The sequence below is a fragment of the Lynx rufus genome, unplaced genomic scaffold (genome assembly GCF_022079265.1).
Source record: "Lynx rufus isolate CCGP_SWC_20201006 ecotype Redwood Valley unplaced genomic scaffold, mLynRuf1.p SCAF_5, whole genome shotgun sequence".
Classification (NCBI taxonomy): Eukaryota; Metazoa; Chordata; class Mammalia; order Carnivora; family Felidae; genus Lynx; species Lynx rufus.
In genome coordinates this window covers 77,411,996-77,437,402 of record NW_025814867.1, presented here as the reverse complement: position 1 = coordinate 77,437,402, position 25,407 = coordinate 77,411,996, and the positions used below count along the sequence as shown (strand labels likewise).

At 43.6% G+C, this 25,407-nt stretch overlaps 1 protein-coding gene across 1 annotated transcript in view; it reads left to right on the top strand.

Moving 5' to 3' along the window:
* ETV5 (ETS variant transcription factor 5) overlaps positions 1-16,331 on the top strand; it is a 55,186-nt gene extending 38,855 nt beyond the window's left edge. The window contains exons 8-12 of the mRNA XM_047099996.1: positions 1,447-1,506; positions 6,049-6,117; positions 6,281-6,450; positions 10,812-10,913; positions 15,931-16,331. Of these exons, the coding sequence (XP_046955952.1) occupies positions 1,447-1,506; positions 6,049-6,117; positions 6,281-6,450; positions 10,812-10,913; positions 15,931-16,152 (623 nt within the window). The 3' untranslated portion in view covers positions 16,153-16,331. The remainder of the gene's footprint in view (positions 1-1,446; positions 1,507-6,048; positions 6,118-6,280; positions 6,451-10,811; positions 10,914-15,930) is intronic.
* Positions 16,332-25,407: the final 9,076 nt, after the last annotated feature.

Here is a 25,407-nt window from a genome sequence, read left to right as displayed (position 1 = left end):
TTCCTGGTAACCTTCAGAGGCTGCTGGTGTACTTGGGGAGAGGTAACATGTTAGGGCACTTAGGGCACCTGTTGTCTGGTTATGGGACCTCTCGTCTAGAAATGGAAGCATATCAGGAAGTTTAAGCTGTACTTGGGAGCTTTCCCCCTGCCACCCCCCCACACTACTCACTAACTACATACCTTACAGGCCAGACACATTAAATGAGGTCATTAGGGGAGAGGAGGGTGGGAATTCTACAGTTTGCACATTTAGAAACTGTTTCCTCCTCCTCTTTTCCTCTTCTTTCAGAAATTGCTTAAACTTTTTCACTCTTCTCTTGCAGTTGGTGCTAAGGGAATTTGAGGGTGGTGGGTGGGTTTTCAGCCTTTTCCATGGGTGTTTTTCTTGAAGGCTCTGGGGAGGGGTGGGGCAGTATGTATTTGAATGGTTTTTGCAAATGGAATAGGATATAGAATTTGCTCTTGGCCTTCTGGGAGATAATATGTAGATTGATTAATTCAGGCAGAATTGGGTTCTGAGAAAGCCTGGGGAGGTAGACAGAAGGCAGACATCTGTTGCTTTATGATAAAAGAAAAATCAAGTGTATAGGTATTGATAGCTTATAAAATTCCCACTGGGCTTTCCTTCTGAAGGCTTTGATGTATTTTTCTCAGGAGCAGGCATGACCAGCAACATTTTTCCTTTGGGATTGACATTTTAATCTGTCCTGATGAGTTTTTCACCCCAGACTATCCCTGAATTCAAGACATTCAGCACATGTTACCATATCTGTAATTTGTGTGTCCCAACTGGGCACAACTCAGCTCACCAGCTTTCCTCTCCATAGACACCTTGATAATGTAATGCTTGAAGAAGAGTTCACTTGAGCATGGGTTTGATTCTACCAGCTCCAACATGGGGAAATGTACTTGCAAACAACAATCCCCTCCCTCCTGCGAGCTCTTGTCCTAGCTTCCTAACCTCAAATCCCCTCATCTCTTGGGCCTAAAAATCACCTTCACCCATTAGAGTAGAATTGAATGTGACCATCCGCTGTAAAGGGGGGCAAATTGGGGAAGATCTAAAGCACCCCTCCTCCCTCTCCAAACCCCAAAGCTCCCAAGTCAGTTAGAAACAGAAGGCCAAGCTTGGCCTTTTGAAAGCCAGTTTCTTTTTCTACCATTAACTGTGTTAGCAAATTTCCAAAATGTTATGAGAATGAAGCATCGTTTTTCCCTCCTAATTCTCTTGATTAGGAGTCAAGAGTCCTACTTTCAAATGGTGGGTGACAGTGTTCCCCATGTTACTTATTAGGGTGGTACCTCTTTCCTAGGACAGGACCAGAAAGACATGACCTTGGGGTAGGGGAAGCTTTAGGGGCCTTACTGGAGAGCTGCGGTTCAACCCACATGCTGATTCACCTGCAGAAACTATTGACAACGTGTGTGTCTGTTTCTCTTTCAGAAGTGCCTAACTGCCAGTCGTCCTATATCAGAGGGGGGTATTTCTCCAGCAACCATGAAGGCAAGTAATGCTTTTTAAAATAATATTCAAGGAAGCTTAACATGCTCAGCTTCCAGGCTCAGATGTGAGATCAGAGGTTAAGCCTTTCTTAAGTCATGAAAATGGGAGCTAATTGATGGTAATCTTCAGTTATCTTGAGGCACGCTCCTGAACACAGTGAGCGCCACCATCAGTTTCAATAGTTAAGGACTCTTTTAGGAGTTTATGGAATAACATGAAGAAAAAGTAAACCAAGCTGGTTTCCACATTTCCATTCAAGGAGGTTTTATATGGCTGTATATGTAACATTATTGGCCTAAACTGGAACTGGGGAACTACGTCACAACTTGAGATGGTGGGTTTAGGACTTCTTCTCTGGACACTTAAACAGGAAATGGGGTTTTTTCTTAGAACATTTTCCACAGAAGTTTGTCTTGTTTTTTGTCATATATATCTGTCTTCAAATACCTAGAGCAGTGTGATTCCCCAAACCCATAGCATGAGCTTCACCTGGGATTTGTTAGAAATGCAGGTTCTCAGGACCTGCTCCCCCCCCCTCCTCCCCGCCCCCAAAATGGAATCAGAGGCTTCAGGGCTGGAGTCCAGGAGTCTGTGTTGTGACAGGCCCTCCTGGTGATCCTGATGGGCTCTCAAGTTTTAGAACTACTATAGTGTCATGAGTTGCAGCTTTGGCTGCATGTTAGAATCAGCTAGGGAGCTTTTAAATTTTTTTTTAATGTTTATTTACTTTTGAGAAAGAGAGCACACACATGCATGCGCGCCTGGGGGCGGGGCAGAGAGCCAGGGAGACACAGAATCCAAATAGGGCTCTGAGCTGTCAGCACGGAGCCCAACACGGGGCTCGAGCCCACGAACTGCAAGATCATGACCTGAGCCAAAAATCAGACGTTTAACCAACTGAGCCACCCAGGTGCCCCCCAGCTAGGGAGCTTTTAAAACTTTTGGTGTTCAGGCTTCACCCAGAACAAGTAACTCAGAAATTCTGGGGTGGAGCTTAGGCATTAGTTTTTAAAGTTCTCCAGGTGACTCCAATGTGTATCCAAGGTTGACAACCACTGTTCTCTAGAGGTTTTGAGGAGGTTTGAAAAAGCTAATAAAACAGCACTAGGAAGCATCTGCTCATTTTTGTAAGCTACCGGTTTACAAGCATGATTTCTATGGGTAGCTGCTTCCCACTGTCCTGGTGAAAGAGAAGACCCAGTGTGGTTGCATTGGGTGCCTGAGAATATTCTGAGTGCGTGTCCAGCCCTGGGAAGGAAGGGCTGTCTACCGGACCTCTGACTGCGACCGGCACAGCTGTGCGGGGCTCTCTTCCAGGTTCCCGAATGTTTCTGCGGCAGCAATTGATGTCTGCAGCAGGCAGACTGGGAGGGAGTGGGGGAAGAGAGGGAGGAAAACATTTTGCATAATTACAACATTTAGGAAGGAGCATGCTCTTAAAGGAAATATTTTTAGTAAAGCTTTGGGCTGCTTACTACACACAGAATATCTGGCGAGTTTATGTGTTTTCCCCCTCCTCTTTCCCATTCCTTTCCCTGACCCCACACACATCGGGGAAGCTACTTGCAAAGAGACCTGCATTCTTAATTGCTCTAAATTACCGTGACGTGGGTTTTTTTCTCCTTCTTATTTATATATGCTTGACCACAGGCGCCAGTTAGTGGAACAAGTGTTTCTGATTGGCATCTGTGATTACTAAGATAGCCGGCCCGCCTTAGCGTTCACCTGGAATCTCTGCAGAGCGCGTGAATCTTTCATTTCCACTTGGCTCTTCACACAGGTCCTTCCTTCCTGCCACCTTCAGTGGAGTGGTTGGTGGTTGTGGCCACAACTGATGTAACTGCTGGTGCAAATTTAACTGACTTAAATTTCACTTAAATCAGGAGCATCTTGCAGATGTTTTAGAGAACCTCGCGTGGCAGGGACTAGTGACCACAGAGACACCAAAACGACTCTCACCGGCAGACCTTCATCTGATTGGTTTGAAAGCCAAACCTAGGATTTCATCTAGATGTACATTTTTTTTTCCCCTGTTTGCTGTGAATGTAGTATCCTTACCTAGAGGAAGAACAGTGCCAAAAATAGCATGGCAAGTTTGACAGATGTGTAAACGTTGAAGGAGTTTATTCATGATGACTTGACAATAAAGGCCATTAAGACATCACTGGAGTGTTAAAAATCCATGTGGAAAGTCAGGAAATATATAGCTTCCTAGCAGCCAAGGCCAAAAAAAAAAAAGAAAAAAGAAGAAGAAAGAAACATGAGGGGTTATGTAATTCTTGTTGCTAATATAAAGTATAACAGTTTGTCATAAAGTCAGTTTCCTAGTACCAGATTGGAAAATAAATATATCATAGGAGTCACTGAATCCCTGACTTAAAAGTTAACATTGTAGGGGCGCCTGGATGGCTCAGTTTGTTGAGTGTCTGACTGTTGATTTCAGCTCAGGTCATGATCCCGGGGTTGTTGGATCGAGCCCTGCATGGAGGGCTGAGCATCGAGCCTGCTTCATATGCTGCCCCTCTCCCCCTGCCCCTTTCCCACTCTCACGAGCATGTGTGCGCTCTTTCTCACTCTCAAAAAAAGTTAGTATTGTATTTTTAAATCTTTTTTTAATGGATTCATTCATACTTATTCAAAGATTTGTTGAGCACTTATGTACAAGGTGATATGAGGATACTAAGATATTCAGGACATGGTCCTTATCCTCAAGGAATTTAGAATCCATGACAGAGAATTATAAAAGAAAGCTCTCACATTATCCAATTAATTTCTTAATAGTACTTATCACAATGTACAACTACTCTCTTCATTTTTTTAAACTATCACTTATTGTACATTTATGTGCCAGGAACTACTCTTGGCACCCTGGCGTAAAGATAAAACAGATCAGTGTAACAGAATATATATTGACTCATTGTATTCTCACACAACACTGTAGCAATGGCTATCTTCCCCTGTCAGCAGATAAGGAAACAAGCACAGAGAGGTCACGCAGCTAATCTAGGTCCATCAGTCTGGCTCCAGGGCCCACACTCCTTAATGCTCCACACTACCCTGTGTCTCACTTTTCCCCCCGCCTTTTTGGTGTGTGTCCCCCAGTCGGGATACAAGCTCCATGAGAGCAAGCACCGAGTCTGTATTCTTCTTATCTACCCCCTTCTAGCACAGTGCCTGGCATAAATATTTATTGGATTAAATAATAAATAAATGCTAATAAAATATGCTTCCTTTGATGTTGTTAAATAAACAGAAATAGCGCTTGGGGCTGAGAATAATACAAACCTCAAAATAATCTCAGTTTCCTCCAAGCTGGGCAGTGCTTTCCCGTCCCAGGCCTCTTAAAAATGGTGCTGGTCCTGCCGAGAACTTGATCTTAAAGAACAGCAGATTATTTATTTCTTGGCGTCTTTCCCTGCGGGTTTTTCAAGTCCTAGCAAATCCCTCTCAGCATCTAATGCCAGTCCTTCACTGCAGAGCAGCTCTCCCAGCCTCTCCCCACGACATACCCAACACACATAGCCTGTACCCCGCAGCCAGATGAATGGAACAGGGCGCATGGCTTAGCACACAGGAGCTGCTAGGGCTCTCTCCTGAGGGGTGTGCTGGTAGAGGACAGTGCGCTGGCAGGCTCACACGTCAGACCCAGGCTAGGCCACAGGGAAGGATGTGGTCCCCATCAAGCCTGTCTATTAACCGGCTTTGAACTGAACACTGATCTTGTCAGGGTGCCTGGTGACATGACGTGGTGGTCAGCATCAAATGCCTATTAAGGGTTTGTGGACTGAGAATGCTAGCCATCCTTCCTTCTCCTTGACCCCTTTCATTTTTTGCCCTACCTTCCTTTCATTTCCATTTCCATGTGTTGAGCCCATCAGTTCCCCTTTTTTGACCTCTGTTTTATTGTCTAGACAATGAATAAGTTTTCTTGCTAGAAGAAATCTCTTCAGATTTCCTCCATTATGTCTGGTGATAATACCGCCAACTTGCTTTTAAACTTATTGCTGGTCACAGTCCTCCCCAGGCCCATGTCTTTACTCATTTTAGCAACATCGTCTACCCTCTAAGCTCCTTCATAATTGAATGGGGTACAGTGGCAGCCTTGACGATTCGTAGGAAAGGTTGAAATTAATATTTGCTAGAAGGAAAATGGCAAGACTACGTGCAGATCAACCAAATCCTCCCAGCTAGGCCAATGGAAATAGATGAGATGCCTTTTCAGATATAAAAGCTTAGCCACAGCAACAATGACCCACACAGACCTCATAACAAGATGTGAAGGAACTCACCCGTGACTCAGCGCTTCCCTGCAGTCTTAGCTCAAATAGCAGGAATCGATGCCTCTCTGACTAAGACATCAGAACACAAATGCCTAAGTCCTTTTGAAGCCCCCCAAATTCAGACTGGCACGCATACCGCAATTAATACGCCTTCGGACCTGAAATAGTAGAATTCCATTTTAGTTCTTAAATCCAGAGTGTTAGTAGAATACAGATCGAGTTTGTCAAGCAACATGGTCTTTCTTTTTAACTTTTCCTTCAGGCTTTTCATATGAAAAAGATCCCCGGTTGTACTTTGACGACACTTGTGTTGTTCCTGAGAGACTGGAAGGTAAGTAGCCTCTCCAGTTTGTTGCTAAGCCAGAGTGTTGGAGATGTCAGAGCGCCTCAGTCAGTGTTGTTAACACCGAGTCGGCAAGAACAACTCCTTCATGCCTGAGACGCCTGAGAAACTTAAAACTAAAGTATTGCATGTATATCCTTGTCCCAAATAGGCAAAGTCAAACAAGAGCCCACCATGTATCGGGAGGGGCCCCCTTATCAGAGACGAGGTTCCCTTCAGCTGTGGCAGTTCCTGGTTACCCTGCTTGATGACCCAGCCAATGCCCACTTCATTGCCTGGACGGGTCGTGGCATGGAGTTTAAGCTGATCGAACCTGAGGAGGTAAGCACTGGCTAGACTTGGATGATACTTGACCCACTGATGATGATGATGAAGGTGATGGTGACGGGTGCTCTTGTTTAGTTCTCCATTGAGGCTTTTCACTGTATGAAATACACTCTTCCTTCTCATTCACGCTCTGACCTGGCCAATGGGCTCGGCAGTTCTTTTCCTATCGATAGGACAATTTACAGTTCAGGGACACGCAGGGTTCTCCACTGGAGAAAACACAAAAAGTATTAGTTAACCATCTGCATAATCTATAGAGTGAGGCCACAAAGACTTGCATTTAGAGAACGTCTGTTTTCCGTCTTGGAATATCTCTCTCAAGTGTTGTCTCGTGATACCAGCTTGTTTTGGTGTTGGTCCTCGTATGTGTCAGGCTACATTTGAGGCTATGCGGACACACTGTGTGACATTTTGGTAACATAAGATGCAACTTCCCCACAGCATATTTCAAATGGCTCTAACCTAGACAAATAAAGTGATCAGAAATGGGTCAGTCTTATGAGCTTAGTTTTTTTTTTAAGCTTATCACGTGGCATCACAATAGTTGAGAGGTGACCCCAAACCTTCATTATTTTAATAGTCAAAGAAACATTATTACTGTCCTTTGCCCAGAACTGTTGACAGATAGGCCTACAGATAATACCAATACCATTTCTTCAATGGAGAAAATACACACAAAATGCCTTTCCTGAATATCACATAACAAAGTGAATTAAATCATGGTTTCAGTTTGGCATATTCCAAAAGCACTGATTTTAAATTTCTATTTGATTTAAAATCTAAAGAGATCATAAATGGGGGGGGGGGAATCCTGCCCTGAAGATCTTGACATATGCTTCTTTTGGTAGCGTATACCTAGGCATTATATATTAAACCAGCAGAGCAGAAGTTGTCTTTGGGTTGGATTTAATCGAAATGGGAACAGTCCTATTGGAAGGCATTTGAGCAAGAACTACAGTTTTAGATTTTGTTTGATTAACACCAAGGCTCACTCAGCACACCAAGGGGATAGTTGGTCTGGGAGTTAACAGCAGGAAGTAACCACTTGGCACTTGGTTTAGAAAAAGAAAATGATCTGAAAGTTAAGATGAGAAAAGGAGACTATGTGGATTGGGAATTTATAAAGAATCCTGACTGATAGGACTGATAAGAAAGGCCTCATTGAAGGCAGTTATAAAAAGAAGCTGTACGGCGTTCCCTGTCTTGTATCATTCATGAAGATGGAAATGCGTCAACATCTATCGTAAACAGTTTCTGTTAAGACTCAGTCTCCCTTCAAAGCCAGAGTTTAGTACTACTGTGTTTTTCTAAGGTTTCTTCTGGGCTAAGTCATGTACAAATGGAGCCCTACTGGAGAGCCCCCCACCCCACATCCTTTTCCTGATATCACAGCCAGGTTTATATGACGCTTGAGGAAAGCATGTTGCCTAGACTCACTGAGGCTTTTCGAAAGCAAATCTGTCATGTGGGCAGCCCTTATTGATTTATCTCATTTCACAAGCAGGAGCTTTTATTACTTTATTGCCACTGCCTCAGGCCTAAGCACAGGCTGTGCAGCTGCAGGTAAACCTGGTTATGACCCTTTATAAAGCTGTTATTGAATCTTCTGCTCTCCTACCAGTGGTAAAGACAACGATGAACAGATGGTAAAGGGCCCCTGCTTTCGTACTTAATAGAGAAACTAATATTAATCCAAAATGCTCATAAATGTCAAGTAGCCAGGTCGCACCAGAGGCCTGTGGTGGCCTTGAGCCTCCCTCGGCTGACTGGACAGCTTTGTTTCTTCAGGAAGTACTTCCTTCCACTCCACCTTGAAATCCCCCAGCATTCCCTGAACTCTGAATGTTCTATTCTCTGATGTTCTAGGACCGATTCTGTTCTGTGTGTGCACTGGGCCTCAGGACACACAGCCTGCAGCCTTGGTTTTCTTAACCTACTGGTTGTATAACTTTGGCCATCCCTACTCTTTGTTAAAGTCAGGAAGATACCAACTCCTCGAAAAGGCTGTAAGACGTTGTCATGGGGGGAGCTTGAAGGGTGAAGCGGAGGAGGAAGCTGTTTGGGACGTAATTGTAGGCAGCTGTGTGGCTGAGTAGTGCACTCTGGGTAATTATCCATAATATCCATTACACTGTGCATGGAAATTGTGGTTTTAGAACTGCGTTTTGGCAGGCCCCCTAATCAAATGTCTTTTGATAGTCATCCAGCTTAGCACCCTCTCAATTATGACTGACTCGGCTTTAATCTGGAGCCATTTTAACTGTGAATCTGCATTAATGAATATTTTGGGGGGTAGGGTTGTTTGTTGAACATGTGGCAGATAACTGATGCCATGGGGAGGTTTAAAAGGATGGGCTGCTAGAAAGAGCCGCTCCTTGTGCTGTGGCTTGCTCTCTCTTGAAAAGGGAGGAAAAGAAATGTGAGTCTTTTAACTCTTTCAGCCTCCGTCCTCAAGAGGCATGTTATCGAAGTAATGAATGGAAAAAATGAAAGAAAGAGCTGCTGACAAGCTATTGCCTGCTCCCCTTCCCCCAGAAATGGGGCAGCCCTCATTTCCAGCAGCCTTCAGTGTGCCGTATCATGCCTTACTGTGGAAGGAGCAGCCCTGGGGAGGGCTATTGAATCACAGGGCCCTGGCCCAAGAGGATGAGTCAGTAACTATGGCTACCAGAGCTGCTTCAAAGTCAGCGCATATGCACAACCTCTCTCCAGTAAGCTATTGCATATGCAAGTGACAGCAAGGAGAGGCCAAGGCTGAAGTTGGAGAATGTTCAAGAGTTGGTTTCCACCACCGAATACAGTAAGACGTTGAGGCTGGGCTTCTTTTGTAAGGCCCCCTGTGTCACTTGACGGCTCATAGTACTTCAAGGACAGCTTTATGGTGTCATTGCTTTTGAACAGGGTAGAAAGACCTGAATTGGTTTAGCAGGTTTCCCTTTTACCACTATTTCTTCCGGCTTAAAATGTTGTATCTTCTCTAACCAAGGGATGGATTTTTGCTTAATTGTGCCTTTTTGGCTATTTCAAAGATGGAGTTGAATGGGTGCAGTATGGGGAAGGGAGAGCCAGGGACATCGTGTTTGCCATAGGGGCGTGAGGCAAACAAATGGAAAGTTAACTTTCACATGATCTGTTGCAAGGCAGAGGGGAATCATGGCTATTGAATTATTCTAATGTAATTAGGACAGACGCATTCTTCCTTGCTTATCAGATCATTTCTGATATTTTTTTAAAGGTCAGCTTAGAATCCTGACTTCAGAAGATGTTGCTTTCATTCTGCCCAAATACTTTAAGGAAATAACTTTAAGTGAAATGCGTTTTTTATGACCCACTTTCCCGTTCGCAGTCTTCCTACTTCCCATTTTGTGTGTAACATCTGGTTTTTTAAAGATCAAAGGAATACAGTTATTTGTTTGTTTGTTTTTTTAAGTTTCCAAAAGCGATCTCAAATTTTCAAAACATGAACCCCTGGTTTACATACACTTAAAGACCTCTGAGGAGACTCATGTTTCTGGAGTTATTCTTCTCCTTGGACCGTCATCCTTACAGGTAGGGTTTGGATGTTGAGATACTGGAGAACAGAAGTTGCTTGGCTGTCCTGATGATTGGGAAAGCCTACTAGGAAGTTTTCTTGCTGTAAGGCTTCTTCGCCCAAAGCTCCGGTTACATCCCCATCACTGCACCTCAGGTGGCCTGGGTTGGGTATAATGCACTTCATAACTGTTTGGGAAGCCCTGTTAATTTTTCATTAAGTGGCTAATGGTGCTGCATGTCTTAATGTCCATTCTGTAAGTCTGCTGGGAGCAGGGGATTGGATGGCAGTGGGCTGGAATGATCCGGTTCCCCCTTACTCCATGAGCTGCAGTAAGTAAACAGCTCCCAGCCCCTCGCCAATCTTATTAGAATTGAACTTTTGCTCTGCTGGCCCATTAGCAACTCACTAGTGTGTTTCTAATGTTTCAAGAATGACCACTCTAATTATTCCTTATTGACTGCTACAGAAGCCATAGCACTTAATGGCAACATGTTAATGGTCTATGGGTATTGGTCAATAATTCATATGTGGAGAAACACTAGAGAGCCTACTTCCTCTGGGACCTTAGCCAAGCCCTCTGCAATCTTAAAGTGCTAGGATTCTTCCACCTCTAGATCTCACCTCTTAGCAGTTGTGACTAAATCATCACCTTTGTTGAACATCTGGTCTTGAGGGAATTAAGTGATTTTGCTTCCAGGTCAGGGAAATGGATCATTGACCAAAGCAGTCAAATTACAGAACTGGCTCTCCTGGGATTGGGAGAAAACCACCAGGCCCAGGGAATGAGTTTCCATTGCTCTCTGTCTTCCTGTCTCTTTAGGTTGCTCGGCGTTGGGGCATCCAGAAGAACCGGCCAGCCATGAACTATGACAAGCTCAGCCGTTCTCTACGCTATTACTACGAAAAGGGCATCATGCAGAAGGTGAGCAATGATGAGAGACACCTAGACCGCTCTGACCACTTTCAAAGAAAATGCCAAGGGCTTCCATAATAAGACTGTTTATAATGGCTGGGAGAAAATGTCAGCCTCATCAGTGATTCTGCTGTAGGAAAAAAATCTTGGAAAAACAAACTTAAGATAAGAGTCAAATGAGATATAAAGAGCAGTCTTAATGCTCTTGGGTACACAGAAACCAGAGGTTGCATGTGGAGCACGCTATGGGAAAATTAGGCTCCTCTGCTTTATTTAAACTGCCTCTAATTACAAAAATGTCCAGAAACTTAGGCCAACTATTACATCCATAGTACATGAGTACATCAGGGAATCAACTTGAAGGTCTTTACTCCCATAAGTGCTGAGTTGAAATCTTTAGTTGTCAAAACACCTAGACCTCTAAATATCTTGATTTAATTCTTTTTTTAATATAATTTGTCAAATTGGCTTACATACAACACCCAGTGCTCATCCCAACAAGTGCCCTCCTCAATGCCCATCACTCATTTTCCTCTCTCCCCCACTCCCCCATTGACCTTCAGTTTGTTCTCTGTATTTAAGAGTCTCTTGTGATTTGCCTCCCTCCCTCCCTCTCTGTTTGTAACTATCTTTTTCCCCTTCCCCTTCCCCTCCCCCATGGTCTTCTGTTAAGTTTCTCAAGATCCACATATGAATGAAAACATATGGTATCTGTCTTTCTCTGACTGACTTATTTCACTCAGCATACTACCTTCCAGTTCCATCCACATTGCTGCCAATGGCATGATTTCATTTTTTCTCATTGCCAAGTAGTATTCTGTTGTAATATAAACCACATCTTCTTTATCCATTCATCAATTGATGGACATTTAGGCTCTTTCCATAATTTGGATATTGTTGAAAGCGCTGCTGTAAACATTGGGGTACATGTGCCCTTATGCATCAGCACTCCTGTATCCCTTGGGTAAATTCCTAGCATTGCTATTGCTGGATCATAGGGTAGTTCTATTTTTAATTTTTTGAGGAAACTCCACACTGTTTTCCAGAGCAGCTGCAGGTTTAATATTCTCAATAGTGTTAGAGGAATAAGGAAATCCTGTTTCTCTCTCCGAACCTATAGAAACTGGAACTCAAGTTAAAAACCCAAGGTTTATAAAATGGCAGCAGAATCACCTGGTAGCAGGTTGTTTGCAGAATAAAGGATGAAGTGTATTTTGAGGAAGCCAGCACAAAATACTTATTGGGGTGGCCGGTGAGGGGACCACAGTCTGAAAATCCTGTGAATAGGCAGAAGATGGCAATGGCAGATCACTGGTTCATCATTCGTAGCCACCATGTTTTATGCTGTGCTATAACCCAGACTCTAACATTTACACGTTGCGGCAGTCTGGTGGTGGCCGAAAAGATGCACTTGGCAGAAGCATATGGCCATTGCTGTTGAGAACCTGGCTATGCTGAAGCCAGGTTTATCTTTCTCGTGGGCAGGTGGTAATGTGACCCCATATTCCTCTCACCAGCTTAACAAACATTAAACAGCTTTTCATTGTCTTCTGGATAAAGACGTAAGGTAAAGATAAAAATAAAGTCTTACGGTATTTTAGTGCTTCATATAGACTATAAGGCTATTCCCAGTCTGGGCACCATCACCTAACATCTGTTTCCTTACCTGCATTTGACCTCTGTCATTTGCACAGACATCTTCTTTTAATTAATGTAGTATTTGTTTACCAGAGAATACAGATCACATGCATGTAAGTCATCAAACATATTAAAAAATGAAAAAAAAACACATTAAACTATCATCCTATTTAAGAATTAGAACATTCCTAGTCCCTTCATTGCCTGGCCAGCCAATAATCACCTTAACACTCCAAGAATCCGAAGTCCTCGGGTTGGGTCCCTTTCCTGCTTCCAGCAGCACCTACATGTATCTCTATCATGGCCCTTGTCTCTTTTTTCTAAGTTACTCATTACTTGTCAGTATCCCTCACAGGAATGCAAGCTCCTTTGGGACAGGGCTGAGGGTTTCACTTCAGTGCTTGGCACAGCGTTGATAGAGACTCTAGGATGGTCAATCACTCTATTCTACTTCCCCTTTTTGTAAAGTGTGCAATTCAGTGGTTTTTTAATATATTCACAGTTGTGCAACCATCACCACAATCAATTTTAGAACATTTTATCACCCCAGAAAGAAACCCTAAACCCATTAGCAATCACTTTCCGCTTTCCCCCAAACTTTACACATACACATACTCCTCTCCCCCGCCACCATTTTAATGTTAATACTATCAGGTGGAATCCTAAATTCAGGAAGAAGAGCTATTATTCCTTTGCTGTTTCCAACTCCAGATCCAATCTGGAACTTGAACTAGTTGTCCCTATGACTAGGTCCTTGTTTTTTAAGGAAGTAGAAGAGAACTTCATTTCTGAGAATAAAACAGGCAAAGAGTAAAGGAAGGCACAGGAATGAACTTGGATGGGTTCATATCCTAACACTCCCATTTATTAGTTGTATGCTTTGTATTAACCTCCCAAAGACTCTATTCCCAATAAAAATGGAGATGAGAAATGTTGCAGCAATTTCACAGGGTAATTTATGGGAAAATGTTCCAGAGATGGTAATGCACTATCCAGTCAGTGTGAGGGATTTTTGTTGTATTGGTCACATGACCCATGAGTAAATGAGAACTAATTAAAGATGAATGATAGCATGCCCATGTGGGGAGAAATTTTAAAAAGCTATAGTCCCATACCCTCAATTTTTGAAAGGGAAAATTGAGGTTCACAGAGGTTAAGACTCATTAGTAACTGAACCAGGACAGGAAGCTATCAAGTCCTGGCCCCTGATCTTATGTTTCCACTATGCCCTCCTGCCTCACTCTTCTACATACATGTGTACTGGCTTTTGAGGGAGGGAATCCAAGATTTAGTGTAAATCTATAGCTTAAAAAATCTAAATAGGGATGATTAATTGTGTACATCTGCCACCCTTAAGTCTTACTTTGGTGAAGATCCTAACTGTCCAGTTTCATACATAGCCCCTAACTCCTAGTGTTTAAGTTCCAAAGAACGTTGGTGCAGACAGCCATGTTCTGGTGACTAGACAGAAGTATCACCATAAAATAAGCTTTTAGGCCTTATTAGGATAATTCTTTTTTTTTTTTTTTAGTTTTATTTATTTATTTTCAGTAAGAAAGAGAGACAGCGTAAGTGTGGGAGAGACAGAAAGGGAAAGAGAGAATCTTAGGCAGGTTCCATGCCCAGCGTTGAGCCCAACGTGTGGCTCAATGCAGGGCTCGATCTCACGACCGTGAGCTCATGACCTAAGCCAGAATCAAGAGTCGGACACTTTACTGCCTGAGCCACCCAGGCACCCGAGACCTATTAGGATAATTCTGTTAACCTCTACAACCTGCCTCTGTAGCCACAGATTTGTTAAACCCAACATTTGGAAGCAAAGGCATATCTCTGCAATTAAAAAGAGATTTTATGGGGCGCCTGGTGGCTTAGTTGGTTAAGCGTCCGACTTCGGCTCAGGTCACGATCTCACAATTCATGGGTTCCAGCCCCACACTGGGCTCTGTGCTGACAGGTTAAAGCCTAATGCCTGCTTCGGATTCTGTGTCTCCCCTCTCTCTGCCCTTCCTCCACTCTCTGTCTCAAAAACAAATAAAGATTTTAAAAAATTCAAAAAAAGATTTTACAGTCACAACAGAATGACCGAAGGGCAGGGTTAAACTCAATCTTTTGAATTTTTGAGCCTAAAATGTTTATTTTATCAGTAATTTTAGCTGCCTTCCCTTGCCCCTTTGCATTACCCAAGTGAAGCGCATTATCAGGTTTGATTTTGAGTGGTATGTGTCTTCTTGTGCTGATGCTAAACAACCAGCAGAGAACAGGTGATCCCATTGACCTAGATGGCTCCTCAAACTGCATTGTGAGGCCTTTGAATCAAGACCTTTTGGTTCTAATAATGTTATCATGCATAAAATTCATTAAAAGGTCGTTAGCAGTTCTTCAGTGTAGCAGAACCATGGAATGCATAATGTAAAACCACAGGTAAGCCGAAAAGCAACTCTACTTGGCTTTAGGACAAATTTAAGTTCCCACGTAGGCTCTCTGATCAAATTCCTAGCCCTTCAGAATAACAAAGCTGTAGGGTGAAGACTGTGAGCCTTGGAGGTAACGGAAAACGTGGTCCCTGTGCTGCATTTAACCTTTCAATCCCCCTTGTAACACTAAGCACCAGCCTCATCGTAAGCTTTCTTCCTAGGTAATGAGTATAACACAGTGAGAGTTCTCTAAAAGAACTTATCTAGGGGAGCCTAGGTGGCTGCGTCAGTTAAGCGTCTGACTCTTGATTTTGGCTCAGGTCTCCGTCTCATGGTTCCTGATTTAGAGCCTCATGTCCGGCTCTGCACAACAGCGTGGAGCCCACTTGGGATGCTCTCTCTGTCCCTTCCCAACTCACGCACACTCAGTCTCTCCCTCTCTCTCAAAATAAATAAATCAACTTAAAAAATTGTTTAAATAAAAGCCTTGGGGTTCCTGGGTGGCTCAGTCAGTTAAGCATCCGACTCTGGATTTCGGCTAGGGTCATGATCTCACAGGTTCATGGGATCCAGCCTCACGCCAGGCTCTGCAGTGCAGAGCCTGCTTGGGATTCTCTCTCTCCCTCTCTCAAAAACAAATTAAAAAGCATTTAAAAAATTAAAATAAAAGAGCCTATCAAATAAATAAAATAGCCCATCTAGCGTGATCTTGAAATTCAGATACGTTCTTTTTCAAGTGCTGAGCTGTGGTGTCAACCCAAGCAACCCTTGGCAGCTAACAGGTCCCCAAGATTTATCAAAGTAAATCTGAATGATTTGGACAATCAACTACTAATGAGCCTCCTTTGGTCCCTGGCTCCTTGAGAACTTGATGACGTTCAATTATCTCATTATCCTACCCTTGGTTCCCATCCTCCCTGCCCCTCCCATGCCCTGTTCCAGCTGGGCCTTATAAAGCGTGTTTTCTCTCTCAGGTGGCTGGGGAGCGATACGTCTATAAATTTGTCTGTGACCCGGATGCCCTTTTCTCCATGGCCTTCCCTGACAACCAGCGTCCGTTCTTGAAGGCAGAGTCTGAGTGTCACCTCAACGAGGAGGATACCCTGCCACTGACCCACTTTGAAGACAACCCGGCTTACCTCCTGGACGTGGATCGCTGCAGCAGCCTCCCCTATGCCGAGGGCTTTGCTTACTAAGTTTCTGAGCGGCTAAGCGGCCAAACCCTAGAGCTAGCAGTTCCCATTCAGGCAAATGAGGGCAGTGGTTTTGTTTGTGTTTTTGGCTGTTCCTAAAGCTTGCCCTTTGAGTATTATCTGGAGAACTCAAGCTGTCTCTGGATTGGCACCCTTAAAGACCGATACCTTGGCTGGGGAGTGGGGACAGGGAGGAGGGGCAGAGAAACCACCAAAAGGCTGGTGCCTCAGCTCTGACCCTGACAAGGTTTCTGGGAAGAGATTGAAATGGAGCCTCCTTCCCATGGACAATATATGCAAAGCAATACCTTGTTCAGGTTAGTGCCCACAAACCAGGACGGAGTGTGTGACAATCTGCATTGATCACGGACTACTAATTGCCTTTACGTAGAAGGGCTCTGATTTGCACAATTTATTGAACAAGAAATGACAAACCTGTAGAAGAGTAGGTAGGCTACGAAGTCGGGGAGGCTCAAACCATGAAGGGTTAAAAATAGATCTTAAAATCTGGAGAGTTCTTCTAGCTCAATCTGAAATGTTTCCCCCTTGGTCTAGAAAGAAGGATGGGGGCGGGGGGGAAGTCAGAACAGCTGTTACCCACTCCATGGTTCTCAAATAATAAACCATTGCTACTCTTGGGAACCTTCTAGCCATGTGGTCACCAAGTAGAACAAGCCCCCTTTCTCTTCCCAGTCACACGGCCGTGTGTGGATGGCTTTCATTTCAGAAGGGTGATTTACACTTTTGACAGTATTTTGTTTTGCTTTGATTCGGGGGATTGTTTTGTTTTGGTGGTTGTTTTGGAAAAACAGTTTATAAACTGATTTTTGTAGTTTTGGTATTTAAAGCAAAAAAAAAAACAAACCTTTTGGTAACTGCGCACTGCGTCCTTTAGCAGGGCGGTGCCGACCGATGAAGACGCTGCAGCTTGAAAGGGGCTTTGCTGGGGGCTTGCCCTTAGCAGTGTCCAAGCCCACTTTATTGCCTGCTTTGTGCTTTCTGCACCAGACAGCCTGACAGAACATTTGCACCTGAGTTGTACATTTTTGAGGTGTGCAGGGCAGCCTGGACACCCCGCTGAGATTCTATGTGTATAGTTCCCCGCGTTCTCTAACACGCCCTCTCTGGAAAGCATATGTACATAATACATATCATGTCCATTTGAAACCTGGCCACATGGTGGGAACCCTGGGGGTTTCTCCCTGGGCGTGACTGATGACAATTTCCATTTCATTCGTCTGTTTTGTTTCCTTCTTTTTTTTTTTTCCTTTAATCCTTGGACTTTAAACCCTGCATATGATTCGATAGGGTTTCAGATGTACGTGTGACACTGACAGGTAAAAACAGTGCTAGCGTTTTAGTTTCTTGCCACCTTCAAAAAAAAAAAAAGCTATTCTGATTGCTGTATTATATTGGAAAAGTTTTAAACAACCCAGCTAAAGCTATGTGAAAGTTGGCCTCGAAGTAGAGGAAAAGTTCTTAGGAGGTGGTGGTACCTTGCTACCTGCCCTGCTGGTAGGATTCCGTGCTCCCCGAGGCACTCAGCACGTCAGGAACGACTGCTGTTCTTCATACGGGGAAGACCGTGCCGACACGGTGAGCGGAAGAAACAGGCTTTGATTTGTTTTCCTACGAATGGGGTGCGCCCTACCGTCTCAAACAGTCCCCCTTAAGACCAGCAGCATGTCTGTGAAGAGGGTCCTAGGGATAAGGGGGTGCGTTTTACAGCTCTGAAAACAGGAGGTTTTCCTCTATTGGAAGCTAATTAGCCCACAAAGGTATTGAACCTCTAGCTTGGGCCTTAATTAGCATTGTACTCTCATCAAAGGACTCTTTCCAAACCATATTTATAGCTCTCTAACCTCCACATAGTCTATATATAGATGCATATTTTACCCCCAGCTGGCTAGAGATTTATTTGTTGTAAATGCTGTATAGGATTTGTTTTTTCTTTCTTTACTTATCCTGGTTTGGGTTTTCTTTTTTTGATGAATTTATGCTGTCTTAGCAAGTATGAAAATAACCCTCTGTAGCCCGAGCTCCCCTCTCCCCGGCTGTAACTGCGTGGCCTGTGCTGTCACGGGACCTAGGATGGCGGCATCACCGTTGCATTCCCATCGGACTCATGCACCTCCCGGATGGTTTTGGTTTTTTTATTTGTTTTGTTGTTTTATTTTTGCTTCTTTTCCAGAGTGTGGAAAGTCTACAGTGCAGAAAGGCTTTAACCTGCCAGTTGATTTGAAATACTTTCCCCTGCGCAGGGCCGTATGCATCCTGCCAAGCTGCGTTATATTCTGTACTGTGTACAATAAAGAAGTTTGCTTTCAGTTTACCGGGTGCCTGAAACCTGTCTCTTTCTTGCCCTCGGTGGTCTAATTTTTTTTTTTTAAGTTCATTTATTTATTTTGAGAGAGTTCAGTGAAGGGGTAGAGAGAGAATCCCAAGCAGGCTCCACACCAGCAGCACTGAGCCTGACACAGGACTCAAACACGAGAACTGGGAGATCATGACCTGAGCCAAAACCAAGAGTTGGGTTCTGAACCGACTGGGCCACCCAGGTGCCCCTCAGTGTTCTAGTTTTAAAGCAAGCAGAAGCCACCTGGCTTCCTCTCTCTCTCTCTCTCTCTCTCTCTCTCTCTCTCTCTCTCCCCCCCTTCCATCCATTACCCCCCCCTCAGATATTTAGAGAGGAATTAAAGGAATAGTCACCTGGAACTAGTGCACAGTGCTCTTTGGCCTCCCCTCCCCTCTTAAACTGTGGCTAAAAATTCGAGCTGAAGGAGTAGGAGGTAGAGAAGTCCTCTTCCCAGCCAGTGGTAGGCTGAGACCACCCCACCCCCTCAAGCCCACCTACCTGCCAACTCTTAGTAACAATTTTTTTTAATGTTTATTTATATTTGAGAGAGAGACAGAGTGTGACCGGGAGAGGGGCAGAGAGAGAGGGAGACACAGAATCCGAAGCAGGCTCCAGGCTCCGAGCTGTCAGCACAGAGCCTGCACGAGGCTTGAACCCACAAACCATGAGGTCATGACCTGAGCCCAAGTCGGACGCTTAACTGACTGAGCCACCCAGGCACCCCTCTTAGTAACAATATTTTAAAGTGTAGCTCATGTTTGGACCCTGGGTTGTGTGAAAGGTTACTAACCAGGCTAGGACTAGGGGTTCCAGAGTGATTCTAGCTCAGCCCCTTGGATACATACTTGAAAAAACAGTAAGAACCTAAGAAGTTCTTACATACTAATTTTCCCCCAACAAGCTTTGATCTTAAGAAGTGAAATTGTTCCTAATTTTAAAATCAGGCTGTTCCCTTGAAAATTACAACAAAAACTTAGGAAGTTTTTTTCTAGCCTGTTTTTTTTTTTTTTTCTGTTATTGTTGTTTGTTTTTAGCCGTGCGGCAGTAAGAATTTTTCTTCCAAGTTTGTCTCCTTCTTGTGGGCATACATCGCTTGGGGAAAGTGTGGAAGAAAAATACAGTCTGCAGACTGTGTGCAGTGCTAGGCCCCGTGGTGTTCTTGTTTCACTCTTTTCTGTACCTTCATGTGGGCTTTTCAAGACTCCTGTTACCGTAGAGGAATAAGTAGAGCCTTTTTCCAGGCCTATAACAGAAGCCTTTCTGTAAGTTTATCTACTATCTTTCTTCCACTGTTTTACAAGCCCTTAAGTGGAGAAACATCTGAGACTGAATCGGTGCACAGCCGCTTGAATCGGAGCTTGTGAGGAATGAATGCCTGCCACATAAACCCATTAGCTTCGACAGATTAAGAAAAGATGCTTGGGGAGAAGGCAGGGGAGCCCAGGACAAAGGGAGCTCTGCCTCTCCGCTTCACCAAGATAAGGCTCTGACAATCAGCTCCCCGTTATTCACGGGCTCATTATCCAGCCTGGGCCCAGACCCAGATCGTTAACCTAATGCGGGAGGTCACCAAACACTGGGCCGCCCTTCCAGTGTCGGGCGCGAGGATAAGGAAGCCCAGAAAATGTGAAGTTTACTCTTCGTCGAGGTCCCCTTTCATGAGCCAAGCCAGGCAAACAATGCTCACTCAGTCGTTAGATGACAAAGAGGTAGTGTGAGGGCAAAAGAATGTGGTTATGGGAGCCAGAGTATGTGCAGAATCTAAATTCTAATGCAGCTGGGACAAATGTAAACTAATGTGGAGGAAAAACACTCATGTACCCAGACGGTTGGAAACCTTAGACAATCCGTTGCCCAGTGGTGCAGGTGGCTGGAGCTCAGTGTGCAGCCTCTGAAACACAAGCAAAAGGAAAAAAAAAGCCATAAAAATCATCAGTTTTAATAATACATATACATGGAAGCAGTGGTTTTATTTAGCCTAAGCGCACTGTACTTAAAATAGGTGGTGGGGGTGGGCGTGGCATACAGACAAGCCACTGTGTCCCCGTCCCAGCAGATACACTCCTGTCCCATACACTGGTCAGTTAGCGACCGGCCAGCCTTTCTTTAGCTCCTCCAGTTTAAAACCTGGCTCTACACCCAGGCCTTGGTTTATTGACCTTGGCAGTGAACCTCAGATAGCTAACCTTTGAATGGCACTTTACAGTTTACAGAGCACTCTTTCATCCCCATTATCTTTTTGGCAGGCTTTCTTAAATGGTAACACTTTGTTGAAATTGAATCTGAAAATACGGCTGTTAGCCTCCCCAAGTACTTTCTTGGATTGTCCACAGTGGCTACTGTGGGAAAAGGGCTACACACAGGGGTTCTGGCCCCAGCTCTGGGATTGACCAGATGATCTCAGGGGCGTCCTGGCCTAACTTCCAAGGTCAGGGAGGGCACTGATGAGAGGCTACTTCGAGAGCTCTTAGGAGATATGGGAGAAGGAGTTCCTTTGGGAATTCAAGGCCAAAGGATGCCTGGGAAACACAGGTGCACAGGTTTAACAGTTAAAGACATTCTCCAGTTATTAAGGAAGCTCTGAAGACTGCTGAGTCCACCATTAAAGGTATATGTTTGTTCATTTCCCAGGCATCCACTGAATACCTACTAGATGTCAGGCACTGCTGGATACTGAAAATAAATGACTGAAGGTGGCATTTTGATATAAAGCCCTGTTTTTGACAACGATGATACATGCAATGACTCCTTAAATGCCCTACTCACCAGCTCACAGCTGCTCATACTTAAACACAACTGACACCATCTTATTCTGACCACATTGACCAGAGGCTGAGGTTGGGCATTTATCTACTGCCACTGCTGGTGGAGGGTTGTTCCCAGGGATGTTAAGTCCTTGGTGTACTTCCTACCAGGAAGAGAAGAGGGTAAGCCCAGATGTCAATGAGCTGGGAGCTGTTTGCAGATGCAGTAATGCAGGTGGGCTGCGGGGACCTGAAGCAGGTGTCGTGATGGTTGCTATACCTATCTTCCACATTAGCAGGACTCTCCTGGATGACCTTGTTTCTTTGTCTCCATACTGAAGGTGAGTGATTCTTTGCTTCCATCATTCCGTTAACAAGCATATATCAAGCATCTTTTTTGTATACTGCAATAGACGCTTTGAGGTGGGGGTGGGGGTCCCACAGTGAAACCCACCCTCCCCTTAAACGGCTCACAGGCAAATGGGGAAAACATTTTTCTACATGAAACTAGAATACAAGTTATAAGTTACTATTACTCATCCAATAAATAGTGCCTATTCTATGCCAGGCATCACTCTAGGACTAGTGGAAGGAAAAAAATAGGGACAAGTCTCTGCTCTCAGGGATCTTACATGTGGGGAAGAGGGTAAAAACAAATGAAGCAAGTAAGTGATGACATGCATTAGACAGCGGTAAGTACTATGGAAAAAAATAAAGTGTGAGAGGGAAATAGTGAATGGTAAGGTGCATGGGTTGCGCTTATAGAGATATCAGGGAAGACCTCACAGTTGAGCAAAGACTTGAGAAAAGTAAAGTAGCCAGATGCATATCTGAAGCAAAAGCTTGTAGACAGAGGGAAGAGCAAGTGAAAGGGCTTGAAATTTGAATATATGTGGAATATTTATGGAAAATAGCAAGGCCTGTGACTCCAGATCAGAGTCACAGTGATGGGGTGTGTAGTAAGAAACAAAGGCAGCAAGGGGCACCTGGGTGGCTCAGTCGGTTAAGCGGCCGACTTTGGCTCAGGTCATGATCTCGTGGTCCGTGAGTTCAAGCCCCGCATCGGGCTCTGTGCTGACAGCTCAGAGCCTGGAGCCTGTTTCAGATTCTGTGTCTTCCTCTCTCTGACCCTCCCCCATTCATGCTCTGTCTCTCTCTGTCTCAAAAATAAATAAACGTTAAAAAAAAAAAAAGAAACAAAGGCAGCAAGAATAAATTGTGGTTGTATTATCAAGGGCCATGTAGGCTTTTTAAGGACTCTGACATTTGCTCTATTCGTGTTTAGCTGTTAGAGGTTTTGAGCAGAGCCTTGACATAATCGGACTTCTGTTTTAAAGGCTCGCTCTGGCTGCTGAGTTGAAAATAGATGGTAGGAGAACAGGGGAGGAAGAACAGCCAAGTAGTAGGCTAGACAGTAATCCAGATGAGGTGACATGGTGATTTGGTCCAGGGCACAAAGAGGCCATAGTCTAGATATATTTTGCACATAGAGCCAATAGGTTTCAGATGTATAGAGTGGGAGAAAAAGAGGAGTCGGTTATGGCTTCAAAGTTTCTTGGTCCGAGCATTAAGGAAGTGTGAGGTTGCCATTTACAGCTATTTATTGAGATAGAGGAGGAGAAATCGGGGGTTGGAGTGGGGGGAAGAACAGGTATCCTGTTTTGAACATATTAACTTTGAGGTACCTATTAGAAATCCAGATGGGAGCATTGGTTTGGATATACGAGTCTAAAGTTCAGAAGAGAGATCCAAACTAGAGAAAGAAGTCATCAGTGTGTAAGAGAGTATATAAAGCTGAGCTGATGAGATCACTAAGGGAATATACCTAGATTAAAAGAAAAAGAAAAATTCAGAAGAAAAGTTCAGGATGAAGAGGCTGAGGCGATGAAAAAGAACCATCAGAGGAGAAGGGAAAAAAGTGACTAGTCAAATAGTGATGATCAGAACGGTATTTCCAGGAGAAAAAAGAAATTAACATGGCTGATGCTTCTGATGTGTCAGTAGGGTGAGGACGGGGACTGAATTGGCAACCTGGAGGTCATAGGTTACTTGTGCATTTCCACAGAGTGAAAGAAAGAGACAGAACTGAATAATACAATAATACAAGGGGGGTTAAGTCTATTCTCAGTTGGAGGCAGAGATCAGAGAAGTCTCCATGGATTCAGAATCCTGGCCTTGAGTTCAGCTCAGCCTCTCTCCCTAGTCTTTCTTTCCATTCCTTGACTCTCAAAGTCTGAAAGAGCCCTGGGTGGGCATCCCTCTCAGGTGTCTTGACCAGAAGGTACTGGGTAAGCCATTCAAGGATAAAGGAGGAAAGATTACTATGCTGTTACCACCATTTTTGCCATCCCTATGGGACCCTATTCTTGTTTTGTGCTCTTAAATTTCTTTTTTTGAAATGTTAACTGTTTTTAAATAACCTTTTTTTCATATTACACAATTAGCATATGTTCTTTGTAGAAAAACAGAAAAAAAAGACCTTAGCCCAAATTTAAAACTATTCTGAGAACTCCACCTAGAAATCACAGTTAAAACTTTATTGTACATCTTTCCACATGGCTTTTCTCGGTACTGTTATTTAATTATAAAAATAAGGTCATGCTATACAGTGAACACAGTTTTGTCACTTATTTTTCCACACTGTAGTTTGAACATCTTTCCAAATCTGGGAGTATTTAATCATTTTTAATGCCTGCATGGTGTTCCATAGTACATAAGTATTACAGCATTTTTGAGCAGTCCCCTTTGCTGGGAATTAAGGTACCATAAACATACATCCAAAACCAATCCAAGTGTTCTCCATCCTCAAAAATCAAACAAACAAACAAACAAACAAACAAAAAATAAGAATTGGGGCTTTTTCTTGTGTTCCCAATTAATAACTAAGTACTAATTTTACCTTCTAGATATCTCTCAAATCCAGCTCTGTCACCTGTCATAACTCATCCACAATCACCACTCACAGACTATTACCATCACCAACTAACACATCTCACCACATCCATGCTTACCTCCTCCGACCCTTCTCCTTACTCTAGTCAGAGTGATGATTTGTAAGCCCAAGCCATTCCTTTACTTAAGCCTTTTCAATGACACCTACTAGAACACCTAAAATTTAAAAAGACTACCACCACCAAATGTTGGCAAGAATACACTACGGAGGGTGTGTAAAATGGTATGACTCCTTCGGAAAACTGGTGGTTTCTTATAAAGGTAGACATACATCCACTTTGTGATCTAGCAATTTTAGTCTTAGGTATTTACTCAAGAGAGATATAGACATGTATTCATAAAAAGACCTCTGTGAGAACATTTAGAGAAGCTTTATTCGCAACAGCCACCAAAAGCAACACAAATGTCCATGAAGAGAAGATGGGAAAAACAGGTTGTGGACTTTTCCAAAGAAGACATCCAGATGGCCAACAGACGCATGAAGAGAAGCTCAACATGACTCATTATCAGGGAAATACAAATCAAAACCACAATGAGATACCACGTCACACTGATTAGAATGGCTAAAATTAATAACTCATTTAATACTTTCTATTATATTATGAAAGGTTGAAAAGGATATAATCTCTAATTTATTATAAATTCTTACATTTTATAAAATTATTATTCCAATTTAACAATGGATTCTATATATGCTACCAATTTAATTACCACCATCACTAAATTTTCATCATTCATTATCACCAAATTACACAATCTCTTCTTTCACAGACTTTTATGTCATTCTTTTATTTGTTTATTTATTTACTCATATAAATTTTTTTTTTAATTTTTTTTTTCAACGTTTATTTTATTTTGGGGACAGAGAGAGACAGAGCATGAACGGGGGAGGGGCAGAGAGAGAGGGAGACACAGAATCGGAAGCAGGCTCCAGGCTCCGAGCCATCAGCCCAGAGCCTGACGCGGGGCTCGAACTCACGGACCGCGAGATCGTGACCTGGCTGAAGTCGGACGCTTAACCGACTGCGCCACCCAGGCGCCCCTCATATAAATTTTTTAATGTTTATTATTATTTTTGAGAGAGAGAGAAAGACAGAGAGTGAGCAGGGGAGGGGCAGAGAGAGGGAGACACAGAATCCAAAGTAGGCTCCAGGCTCTGAGCTGTCAGCACAGAGCCCTATGTGGGCTCGAACTCACGAACCACAA